At 54.5% G+C, this 12756-nt stretch overlaps 2 protein-coding genes across 2 annotated transcripts; one reads left to right on the plus strand and one right to left on the minus strand.

Annotated features, from left to right (window-relative positions):
• Nucleotides 1–126: 126 nt before the first annotated feature.
• Nucleotides 127–6094, minus strand: Chpf (chondroitin polymerizing factor). Its single transcript, XM_013012218.1, has 4 exons — nt 5572–6094; nt 3317–3890; nt 2169–2348; nt 127–1838 (listed from the first exon to the last, which is right to left on the minus strand). The coding sequence occupies exons 1-4, from the start codon at nt 5883–5885 to the stop codon at nt 582–584; spliced, it is 2325 nt and encodes a 774-aa protein (XP_012867672.1). The 5' UTR covers nt 5886–6094; the 3' UTR covers nt 127–581.
• A 543-nt stretch (nt 6095–6637) lies between these two features.
• Nucleotides 6638–12737, plus strand: Tmem198 (transmembrane protein 198). The gene is made up of 5 exons (XM_013008887.1): nt 6638–6711; nt 7027–7231; nt 10352–10927; nt 12093–12295; nt 12600–12737. The coding sequence occupies exons 2-5, from the start codon at nt 7066–7068 to the stop codon at nt 12735–12737; spliced, it is 1083 nt and encodes a 360-aa protein (XP_012864341.1). The 5' UTR covers nt 6638–6711; nt 7027–7065.
• The last annotated feature ends 19 nt before the right edge of the window (nt 12738–12756 follow it).

The following is a 12756-nucleotide window of genomic DNA, read 5'->3' on the forward strand; positions in this document are numbered from 1 at the left end:
CAGCGTGCGCGTGCACGTGCTCTGGGGCGGGGCTGGACATCTGGGTGACTGGGTCCCTTTAAAATGAAATGTAGGCCAAGCAAGGCCTGGCCCCTCCATTCTCAGTCAACTCTCCAGCAACTCCAATTACCAGTCCACATTCAGCCAGTTTATTAAAGGCAGAGCACTTCATTAGGGGGTCTAGAAGGGAGAAGATGTCTCCTCCTTTCTCTTGGCTCCCCCTTCTCCAACAACTCATCTGCAGCCCAGCCTCCAGAACAAGACCCTGAAGGTGTGGCTGGCGTCAGGCGGGCAGACAGTACTGCATAAATACACGAAGGCCACAGCCTGAATCAGCAGCGTCAAGAGGGCAGGAAGACTAGGCTTGGGTCAAGAGGGGTGGCTGGGTGGGGGGAGACATGTTCCCCATGGCTGTCCTGAGTCCAGGGACCTACAACCCAGACAGGACTAGGGGGCTGCCCCGGAGTCTGAGGCTGCAGCCACTCCTGTCCAGTAAGGCTGGCAGGCTGACTCCGGGTTGTTGCTGGGGAGGAGTGGGGCAAGGCGAGGCCATGCCAGGGTACAGGGGCCCAGGGTGGGGATCAGGTGCTATTGCCCTGCTCCTGCTCAAAAAGCAGCATGGCGAGCTGGGTTCGGGAGCCGAGGCCCTCCAGCACACTCTGGCGGCAGCGGTGGTACAGATCCTCACTGAGCCGTGCGCTGCACGACTGGGCCCGGTAGCGCTGTAGCAGGGCTGGCTCCACGGCTCGCAGCACGTGCAGGTTAGAGAACCGCAGGAACAGCTCGTACACATCCAGGCTCTCCAGCAGCTCCTCCTCCTGCTCTGAGGCTGCGGCCAGCCGCCCACGGGCAGCCACGTAGTCCGAGTTGTAGAAGCAGGCCTCGCTGGCTGCTTGACGATCAAAATGGCCTGTGTCACGGCCCAGCTCTGGTGGTCCAGGTCCTTGTGGTGGAGCAACGGCTGGGTGGAAGGCTTGGAAGTGCATGGGAAAGAAAGCCTGCCAGCCAGAGATGGCGTGCATGCGGCAGCGATTCAGGAAGTCAGGAGTGAGCACTGTGTCTGGCCCGGCCAGCAGGAACAGTGTGTCCAGTGGGTGCTTCTTGGACAGTAGATCCATGAGGCGTAGTGGGGAAGGTGCAGCCGTCTGCACACTGAGCCAGGGCACCCGGGCACCAGGGAAACGCCGCTCTAGCTCTGCCACGTGGGCCTTGACAGGTGCGAAGACATCCGCATGGGCCGCCCGCTGGGCCTGGCGTGGCTCATACAGCAGCAGCAGGGTCAGGGCTGCTGCGTCTCCAGGCTCCAGGGCGGCAGTGGCGAAGGCCTCCAGGAAGCCAGGAGCCAGATCACATTCGGCTGCAGCCAGAGGCAGCAGCACAGTGAGCCGTGAGGCCTCAGTGACATAGGGCACAGGCAGGATCTCCACGCGGCTCAGAGGCCGCAGGAGCTGCACCCGGTGGGTGAGGGGCCGGCGGCCACCCTGGGGGGTCTGTGCCTCCAGCTGCAAGTCTAGCATGTACTCCATACCCCTGGCCGGATCAAAGCGACGGTAGCCATTAACCAGATGCTGCATCTGGAGTCGCAGGACTGGGTGGTAGCGACGGTTGAGCTCCTCCAGGGCTGCTCCCAGAACATCAGCCACATCCGCCCGGTCGGCCCCACGCAGTGGGCAGCGTGGTGAGCCATCGGCACAGGAGAAGGCATGCTGCTCTGTGAAATAGTCCCAGCGAAGGACTTCAAATCGTGAGGCAGGGCGGGATGGGGCTGGAATGCCCACTGGCCAGGCAGCAGCCCGTTCCCCATCAGCTGCCAGTTGGCTGGTGTTCTGGATCTCCCACTGGGACAAATTAAAAAAAAAAAAAAGCCATGAACGAGGAGGTCCCTGGGACAGCCTATAGCTTGGGTGGGGGAGGGGCGGTGTCTATGTAGGCACTCAGTGACACTCAGGATAAACCCCTTGCCGGCTGCCAGTCTCTGCCCACCCAGTTCCCCTCCTCCCACATCCTTTCCATGCCTGGAAGCAGCCAAAAAGGGGGATTTCTGATGGCTCCTTGGAGAAGATGAAAACAGACAGACTCAGAAGCAGGCCTGCTCTGTGATTCTAGTACTACCTCTTTTTCCCACTGGGATATCCCCTCTACCCCTCTCCCCTGCCTCTAGATCATACCTGCAACTCCTGGATCTCCTTGTATGTGCGCTCCAGCTCTGCTCGGGCAAAAGCCTTGTGCAACTGGTACATGTGCACAGGGTCACGGACAGGGTAGGCTGTCAGGGCACTTCGGAAACGAGGGTCCCCATCTTTCACAGGCTCCCCAGGGCTCAGCTCCAGATAGCTGTAGTGCACCCCCTGGGGAAAGTAATGGGAGGAGTCCACAATGGAGAAAATGATGAAACTGATTTCCCTTCATCTTTGCTGAATTCCAAGACTTTTTTGTTGTTGTTGGTTGTGGGACTTGAACTCAGACCTTAGGCACTGTCCCTGGGCTCTTTTGCTCAAGGATAGAGCTCTACTACTTTAAACCACAGTGCCATATCCAGTTTTCTGGTGGTTAATTAGAGATAAGACTTTCATGAACTTTCCTGTTAGTACTGGCTTGAATCCCCAGACCTCAACCTCAGCTTCTACTTCCAGTTTTTTGGTAGTTAATTGGAGATAAGAGTCTCACGAAGCTGGGTGCTGGTGGTTCATGCCTATAATCCCAGCTCCTCAGGAGGCTGAGATCTGAGGATTGTGGTTCAAAGCCATCTTGGACAGGAAAGCCCTCATGAGACTCTTATCTCCAATTAACCACTCAAACTCTGGAAGTAGAGCTGTGGCTCAAAGTGGTAGAGAGCTAGCTTTGAGCAAAAGAGGTTAGGGACAGTGCTCAGGCCTTGAGTACAAGCCCCATGACTAGGAAAAAAAAAAATTCTTATGAACTTTTATGTCTGGACTGGGTTTTCTGTGGGTTTAAGTCTCCCATAGCCAGTTGTGCTTGTGTGCCTGCTCACCTGTGAATTGGAAATGCAGCCTGCCTCAGAGATGCTCATGAAGCACAAATAAAATAGTAACTAACATGGACCATCTACTATGCTCAAGGTTCCCTTATTTTCTCTGATTCGTATCATAACTCTGGGTAATAATTATTTCCACTGGCATGCATGAGGGGATTACAGCTCAGACTTCACAATTTCCCCCAGGTCACAGGGACAAAGATGACAGAATTGGAATGGAAATCCAGGCCTATAACTCTGTCACCTCTTGCTTCTCTATGCAGGAGAAGGGAAGTGAGCCAGCTCAGATAGGAGGCCTAGTAGGGGGGCTGATGGTCCCACCTCGTGGTCACCAGTACAGCCCACTCCAGTAGCATCAAGGATGCAGCGTCCCAGCCACTCATCAGGGCGTGCACTGACAATGTCGTTGCGGCAGCCTTCCAGGTGGGGGCGCAGCTGCTGTAGCAGCGTGCGTGACAACAGCACCCCAAAGCCTCCGTGGCAGTAACGGCCTGGGGTGGGCTCCCCACCGATGAAGTCCTGGGGCCGGCCAAGGTAGAGATGGGTAGCAGTGGCCAGACTGAGGTGGCCAGTTAGGCGTGCCAGTTCATGAGCTTCGGTGTAGGTGGCATCAGGCACTAGGAAGAACCAATCAAAGTCATCTCCGTGCTGCTCCAGCAGGTGGCGTAATGCCAGGTGCAGGTGTCCAATAGGCCGCTCCTCACCCAATGTTACTACTGCCATTCCTGAAGGTATCCGGCGACCTCGAGCGCCTGTTAGGAACACCACGCGTTCTAGCCGGTGCCCCAGAGTTCGATTCACGGCCACACCCAGTGTATGCAATGTGGCCTGTGAGGTCATAACTGCCACTAGAAGCTTCTGCCTGATGCCCAGCTCTGTGCTGATGTATCGAGTCCTGGGAAAACAGAAAGCATAGAGTTGTTAAAAAGACAAGGCAGAGCCTGGTGGTGGTGGCTCATGCCTGTAATCCTAGCTACTCAGAAAGCTGAGATCTGAGGATAGTGGTTCAAAGTTAGCCAGGGCAGGAAAGTCCATGATATTCTTCAATTAACTTCAAAAGTCAGAAGTGGAACTGTGGCTCAAGTGGTAGAGCACTAGTTTTGAACACAAAAGCTCATAGATATTGCCCAGGCCCTGAATTCAAGCTCCAGGACCAGTACAAAAAAAAAAAAAAAGACAAAGAGCCTGGTGCTGGTGGCCTACCGCCTGTAAGCCTAGCTACTCAGGAGTTTGAGATCTGAGGATTGCAGTTTGAAGTCAGCCTGGACAGAAAAGTCTAAGAGACCCTTACTTCTGATTAACCAACAAAAAACTAGAAGTATGGCCAGCCTTGAGTGAAAAGGCCAAGTGAGAATATAAGACATGAATGAAAGCCTCAGTACTGGCATGCATGTGTGTGCACACAGACACACGTATACACATGCCAACAGGGCAGTGGGAGAGAGCATACACACGTACATATGAATACATTTATTTTCTCTGGGCCTGTTTCCTCATCAGTTAATAGGATGAGAATAACTTTTCCTTGTAGTGTCAGGATTTAAGCACAAGTCTGACCTCTTAAGAACATAGGTGTTATACTTTTGGAAGAGGGAAATATCCATGCAGATATGAGGGAAATATACCAGGTCGGAGTCCTGCTTTCACTACTTAGTCGTATTCTTTCTTTCTTGTCGTGGGGCCTGAACTCTGGGCCTGAGTGCTGTCCCTCAGCTCTTCAGCTCAAGGTTGTTGCTCTATCACTTGCGCCACAGTGCCACTTCTGGCTTTTTCTGTTTATGTAGTGCTGAGGAATCAAACCTGGGGCCTCATGGATGCAAGGTGAGCACTCTACCACTTCCCAGCCCCTACTTAGTCATATTCTTGAGTACATTATTTAATCTAAGCCTTCTGTAAGACAGAACTGATCCTCTCTGCTTAAAGCCACCAATTCCTCAGTGCATCATTTACATGATTGTTTCTATATAAATATGCTACCATTATACCAAAAGTATATCACATAAGTAGAATAAGAAAATACATGGCACAGATTTGTATTGAATGTATTGGAGGAGGGCAAACTATGACAGCAATTCACCTTTCTAAGGCAGAAGGTAGTTGAAGATCTGGAATATGAACTCTCCTATTACTTAAGGGAAATTAGTTCAACTCATGGGCAGACATCCCAGTACATGGGCACAGTCCTGCCTCTCCAGCCTCACCCAGAGGTGGCCCCTGTGACCCATCTAGGAATGAGATGGAGGTCAATCTCACTTCTCTTCTTTTTCTTTATATACTCACTTAATATAATTCCAATAGACCAGCTAGGATCCTAAGAGGACCTTTGGGGGACCACCAGGTGGAGCCGGTTTAGCACAGAGGCGAGTTCAGCTCAGGCCAGCATGAAACGCAGGGATAGACCCAAACTAGCCCTACAGCTCACGGTAAGGCTAAGCCATCGGAAGTCATCGGGCTCAAAGACTTCCTGGCCCGCGAAGCCCCTTCCTTCCGGAGCCTGACCCGGCCCCCAGGGACTCCCGTGCGCACGCGACCCGGCCGGTGACCAGGGGGTGGGGCGGGTGGAGCTCATCCAGTACCTGACGGCCTTCTTGGCGGCCTGGCCGGGTTGTGCCGGATGGTAGGGCAAGACACGCGGCTCCCAGTTCTCCCCGGTGCCTTCGCCGGCCCCGGGCCTCTCGCGCTCAGCTCCAGGCTGCACCGAGTTGGGCCGGCGCGCCGCGTTGGTGTTGCCGCGCGGCGGCAGCTCAGACTCCCCGGGTTGGGGCGGCCCCGGGCCGCACGGCTCCTCCACCCAGGTGACGCTGAGCAGGCTCAGGGTGAAGCCCAGGGAGATGCCCACGGCCACGGGCCCTGCGGGCCGCAGCACCGACAGCAGCAGCGACGCCCGCATGGCGCCCGGACAGCGGGCCCCCGGCCCCCGCGCAGCCCCAGAGCAGCCCCGGCAGGCTCCGAGGGGGGCGGGACCGGGGAAGGGGCGGATCCGCAGGGCCCGGGCCCCGCGAACGAGCCCGCGCCCCCCTCACCGAGCGCAGCCAGCGGCCCGAGCCGACTCTCCCGAGCGTGGCTCCGACTTCCCTCCAGCTGCCCTGGGGGCCGGAGCTTCCAGCCGCGGCCGCCAGGGTCCGACGTGTCACTGCTAGGACCCCGCCCCCGGGGCGGGACCTCGGCCCCAGTTACCGGAGAGGGAGGAGAAGGGGGAGGTTGGAAGGGGGGGGGGAAGGGAAGGACCCCCGGAAGTGCCCCCTCCTTCGTGCCGGAGAGGAAGACGGCGGGGGCGGAGTCCCCAGACTCCCTCAGCGTGGTTGGTGCGTCCCGCGTGACGTCAGAAGCTGCCCGCCCCTGCCTGGATGGTGCGCCCTGAGTGACGTCAGGAGCAGAGGCCGGAGCTGTCCATCAGCACCAGAGGCCGCGGGCGGGCTCAGGGCATGGGGCCGCGGCTCTGGGGCGGCTCGAGCCCCTGCTCCTGCTCCGTTCCGGTCCACGGACCCCGCGTGAGGCCCCGGACGCCGCAGGACCTCAGTGTCAGCCGGTGTAGGAGGTGGAGCGGCGCCGCCGTCGCCCAGGGACCGGTCCCTCCGGCCCAGCAGCCCCCTTCCCCGCACGGCGGACTTGCCCCGGACCCCAGTCCGTGGGAGTCTCTGGCGCCCCTCAACCCCGTCCTCTCCGGCCCCTGCACAGCCTCTCTCGCTCAGAAGCTCAGATCGCCTCCCGTCCAGGTAGATTTTGGACAATGACAGATTCAGCCTCCCCCCCTTGATGGGTATCCTGGCCGCCGCCGCCGCGCCGGCAGCACGCTGCCCTCATCCTCCCCCCAACCCAGCCGATTTTAACTTTTCCCCAGCCCTCTGTAACGAGGCACTTGTGTTTCCCTTTGTCTTCGCTCCCCACTCCAGGGATGCTTTCAGAGCAGCGTGATGTGGGCACCACTCCTTTGTCCACCGTGTCCTTGCCGGAGTTCTCCCACTGCCACTTTCATCCTAGTGGGGACCCAGAACTGACTCTTCCTTGACCCCCAACTTCCTCCTTGTCAGGTTGACCAGGGTGGGTGACACCCCTCGGGTCTCAGCACCATGCCAGGCACTATGGAGACACTGCGGTTTCAGCTGCTGCCCCCTGAACCCGATGATGCCTTCTGGGGCGCACCCTGTGAACAGCCCCTGGAGCGCAGATACCAGGCACTGCCGGCCCTCGTCTGCATCATGTGCTGTTTGTTTGGAATCGTCTACTGCTTTTTCGGTGAGAGCTCCCCCCCCCATCATCCTCCACCTAAACTCCTAACTGCTTCCCTAAGTCCTTTTTATGGGGTCCCCAAATCTCCAGACACCCTCCATGAAATAGCTATCGTTTTTCTCTGTAATCTAACAAGGTTGTCGTGTATCTACACTCTAAATTCTAGAAGACACAGGTGTTTCAGTCAGGCCTCCTGAATTTGAACTTGGCTCTGTAAGTTTGTAACTGTGATGCCTTGGGCATATCAACCTGTCTGAGCCTTAGTTTTCTCAGCAGAACAAAGGGACCAATGATTTTTTATCTTACATGAAGTAGGCATATGATTCAATAGGCACTCAATAGATAGCTATTGTCTTGAAGATGTGTTTGGATACTGCTAGGCAGGCACTGAAGACGCTTAGGGTGATTAAACATAGTCCTTTACAACAGGGCATATTGTATGACGGGGGAGAGACTCCTGGAATATTCACACTTGTGATACATATTAGAGTGGGCTGGATGTAGTCACACATGGCAATCGCCTACAAGGCAGACTTGTAATGAAGGCTGCTGTGAAGAGTTGTACGGGGGTGGGGTAGGTGTGGTGGTGCACACATGTGAACCCCCAGCACTAGGGAAGCTGAAGGAGGATGATTGAGTGTTCAAGGCCAGCCTGGTCTACAAAGGTAAATGTCTTAAAAGTGAGTTAGACAGGATGGGTACTGTGTAAGGTAGCTCAACTGAATAGGCAGATGGGTGTTAAAATCCAGCTTGTGCTCCACTTGTTAACCTTGAGGCCTCGGTACTGGCTGCTGTACCTAGAGAAAGGTACATCTTTTGGGGCTGGGAAGGTGGCTCAGTGGTAGAGTGCTTGTCTTGCATGCATGAGGCCCTGGGTTTGATTCCTCAGTACCACGTAAGCAGAAAAAGCCAGAAGTGGTGCTGTGACTCAAGTGGTAGAGCGCTAGTCTTGAGCTGAAGAGCTGAAGGACAGCGCCCAGGTCCAGAAAAAGAAAGTACATCTTTTTCTAACTTGCCACAATGCTGCCTAATGAGTTAATGGCAGCTCAGGGTAAGTGCCTAGGGATTCTATAGCAAGCTACACAACTTCAGATAGGAGAATGGGTTCTAGAGTTAGGGGCCTGAGGAAAGCTTACAGCATAAGGATTTTAAGTGGCCAGAATAGGTGGTGGCAAACAAAGTAGGCTGCAGGTTTGGGCAGGGAACTGGAAAGATTTGTTTCTAACATGTATATCTCCCCCTGGAATGGGCGGGCAGATGTGGTGGGAGTCAGATGGTTCCTCCCCTTCTACCTCCAAACTCTGGGCTACATACCTGAAGAGTGAGCAGGAGGGTGTGCCCCTCCTAAGGGGGCCCCTAAGAGTCTGTATGACCTTTCCTTTTCCACTGCCCACACCACTCCCTCTGCATGGCTCTCTGCAGCCCTTTAATATCCAACCCTGTTTGATGTTCTTGCTTTTAGACTCTGAGCCCTTGTCTAAACCTGGTCTCTCTCTGACCCCAGAACTCCTGGACTCCATTACCCTCACTTTGGAACCAATCATCTTTTTATTGTCTGTCTCTTTGGCTCACCCTGATTTCTTGATCTCATTGACTTTCATCTTATCAAGTATTTAGATCTACACCTTCCTCACTCTTTCAGGAACTGTTATTAGGTATATTGGCCCTATAACCAACTCTTCTAAAATCCCACAATTCAGGGGCTGGGAAGGTGGCTCAGTGGTAGAGTGCTTGCCTTGCATTCCTGAGGCCCTGGGTTCGATTCCTCAGCACCACATAAGTAAAAAGAAAAAAGCCGGAAGTGGCACTGTGGCTCAAGTGGTAAAGCGCTAGCCTTGAGCTGAAGAGCTGAGGGACAGCGCCCAGGCCCAGAGTTCAGGCCCCACAACCGGACCCAAAAAAATAAAATAAAATCCCACAATTCAACCATTTCTCTCTACCCTGCTTTTTAATTTCCTAGGATCCTGTATAAGCCCTAATGGCCTCCCTCCACCTCACCCCATTATCTCATTACCATGCATCCCCCTCAGCCCCTTCATGACTCCAAGCTCAGATCCCTGGTCACTCCTAACTCTGATCTCTATACACCCACCAGTGGATTGTTCTTGGGATCTCAATATCCTCATTTCTCTCAGTGTTCCCCTTCTCAGAAACTTTTTTTTTTTTTGTTGGTCATGGGGCCTGAACTCTGGACCTAGGCGCTGTGCCTCAGCTCTTCAGCTCAAGACTAGTACTCTACCACTTGAACCACAGCACCACTTCCGGCTTTTTTCGTTTTTGCTTATGTGGTGCTGAGGAATCGAACCCAGGGCCTCATGCAAGGCAAGCCCTCTACCACTGAGCCACCTTCCCAGCCCCTCAGAAACTGTTTTTTTTGGGGTCTGGTAATGGGGCCTGAACTCTAGGCCTGGGCGCTGTCCCTCAACTCTTCAGCTCAAGACTAGCGCTCTACCACTTGAGCCACAGCACCACTTCCGGCTTTTTTCTTTTTGCTTATGTGGTGCTGAGGAATCAAACCCAGGGCCTCAGGCATGCAAGGCAAGCACTCTACCACTGAGCCACCTTCCCAGCCCCCTCAGAAACTTTTTAACTTCTACTTCTATCAGTCTTTTTGATTCACAAAGACATCATCTTCCAGAACTCCTCCCCAACCAACCAGCTCTCTCTCCTCTAACACTGCTGTATCTCTGAAACCCTGTGATGATTCCGGAGTCTTTCTGAACCTGTGTGATCCTCCCATCTCAATTCTGAGTTTCAAATACCCTATCTTTGAACAGTTCTTCTTTAAAGACCCCACTGACTCTATTGCTGGTCCTCTGACTCCAGTGACTTTTACTGTGTTCTATGATCCAAACTCTGAATATCCTGTTACATGTGTATTCTTGACTCCCTCCAGTGACCCCTATCGCAATAATCATATTTGTTTTCCTAGTGATTCCCAATGAATATAGCTCTCTGACTCCCTCCAATCCCCATCACTGATGCCATCACGACTCCAGTGAACCTCAATTCTCTGTTGTCTTGGTGACCATGTTCTGACTCTGTGTCCCCATCTCTCAGACTCTCTGACTTCCCTCAGCCAGGTGACCTTACTTTGGCTTCTCACTGGCCCTGTTCCCCCCGCAGGTTACCGTTGCTTCAAGGCAGTGCTCTTCCTTACGGGGCTGCTGTTTGGCTCAGTGGTCATCTTCCTGCTATGCTACCGAGAGCGGGTGCTGGAAACGCAGCTGAGTGCTGGGGCAAGCGCAGGCATCGCACTAGGCATTGGGCTGCTCTGCGGGCTGGTGGCCATGCTGGTGCGCAGCGTGGGCCTCTTCCTGGTGGGGCTGCTGCTCGGTCTGCTGCTCGCCGCTGCCGCCCTGCTGGGCTCTGCACCCTACTACCAGCCAGGCTCTGTGTGGGGCCCACTGGGGCTGCTGCTGGGGGGCGGCCTGCTCTGTGCCCTCCTTACCCTGCGCTGGCCGCGTCTACTCACCACCCTGGCAACCGCCGTGACAGGGGCAGCACTCATTGCCACGGCAGCGGACTACTTTGCTGAGCTGCTTCTGCTAGGCCGTTATGTGGTGGAGCGACTGCGGGCTGCTGCTGTACCCCCCCTCTGCTGGCGGAGCTGGGCCCTGCTGGCACTCTGGCCCCTGCTCAGCCTGATGGGCGTTCTGGTGCAGTGGAGGGTGACCACCGAGAGGGACTCCCACACAGAAGGTAAGAAGGCACAGGCTAGGGTGAGCATGGGAGAAGGGGCTGTGCAGACGGCTGTGGGTCTGAGGAGTTGGGGGAGAAGGGCCAGAAGCTGCACACCAAAAGCAGAGGGCTTCAGTGGGGTTAGAGAGCTGACTTGCTCAGGGTCTGGGAGGATAAGATCAAGTACCACCAAGTACGACCTTTCATGCCACACTACACATGGATACTGTAGATACAAAGCAAAAAAATTGGGGTTCAAGTTAAGTGATACAGCTGCCTGCCTAGCAAGCATAAGGCCCTGGGTTTGAACTCTAGTACCACCACAATAAAAAAAAAAAAAAGGGAAGAGATTGAGCATGTGGCAACAGTGGTAACGTGCTTACCCGACATGCACAGGATACTGGTTTTGATCACTGGCACCATAAAACAAACCTAAATCTACCAGAAAAAGTCTCTGCTCCATGAGCATACACCCAGGGTAGGAGAGAGACAGATGAACAAAAAGCAAACAAGGAAATTCCAGTTGTGCAGAGTGGTACCATGGAGATACACATGGTCATAGGAGAGAGTGACTTTTATGGTAGACTATGTAGTCTAGGGTAGTCAAGGAAGGCCGCTTAGTTGAGAGACATAGAAGCAGAGACCTGAAAGGGAGCTTGAGATGAGAAAGCCTGGCTTGTTTGAGCAAATGGGGCTGGAGGATACAGGTGAAATGGGCTGAGACTGTGGGCTTTCTGGACCATGTGGAGGAATCGGATTTTTCTTAGAAGGCAGCGAGATGCCATTGGTGGGCTTAAAGCCAGGGAGGATGCAATGCAACTTGCTGTTTGGGATGCTTATTTTTCTGGTGTGTGCAGAAATCTTAGAGGGAAGCCAGCAGAGAGGGGAAGCAGACCTGAAGCTGTCCGTTTAAATATGAGGGTAGCTGGACTGCCAATCACCCATGGCACAGGATTGGGAGGGAGGGGGTACTTGGAAAACTAGAAATCTTACAAAAGACTTTCACAAGAAAAGAACTGCAGGAAGTCTCACCTGGGAGGTGGGAAGGCAGGAAAGGAAGTAGAAGGGTGGAAGTAATGGTGGACAAGGGGAATCTGGAAACCTGAAGCCACTCTGTGGAAAGAGGGTGAGGGACTGGGGGAGAAGAGGCAGGTAGGCCTCTAAGTCCCTCTGTCTGTCCCTCCAGTGGTCATCAGCCGGCAGCGAAGACGTGTACAACTGATGCGGATTCGACAGCAGGAAGAGCGCAAGGAAAAGCGGAGGAAGAAGAGACCCCCTCGAGCTCCACCCAGAGGTGCTCGGGCTCCTCCAAGGCCTGGACCCCCCGATCCTCCTTATAGACGCAGGCCAGTGCCCATTAAACGCTTCAATGGAGATGTCCTGTCCCCGGTAAGCACCCTGAGCCCTCAGCCCAAATGGGAGTCCTGTCTAGGCAGGACTGGTCTTCCTTCAGGCTGGTCACTGGTGGTGGTTATCTATGAGAACCTCTGCACCACAGCCTGGGTGGGGCTGGGGAAAGGTGTCCTGAATATGGAGTTTGAATGGGATAGAGTGTATGGTGGGGGTCTTGGACTATGAATTCAGTGTGGAGAGTTCCTGGGTCTGTATAGGCAAGGAGAAAATCATACTTGTGGGGTGTAAGGAGAGGTAGGGTCTGCAGTGGAACTCACATCTGTGCTTAATGTCCCAACAGAGCTACATCCAGAGTTTCCGGGACCGGCAGACAGGGAGCTCCTTGAGCTCTTTCATGGCCTCGCCTACAGATACGGACTATGAGTATGGATCCCAGGGGCCACTGACAGCCTGCTCAGGCCCCCCTGTGCGGGTGTAACTGTCTCCCCACCTGTTTA

The sequence above is a fragment of the Dipodomys ordii genome, unplaced genomic scaffold (assembly GCF_000151885.1).
Source record: "Dipodomys ordii isolate 6190 unplaced genomic scaffold, Dord_2.0 Scaffold1, whole genome shotgun sequence".
Taxonomy (NCBI): Eukaryota; Metazoa; Chordata; class Mammalia; order Rodentia; family Heteromyidae; genus Dipodomys; species Dipodomys ordii.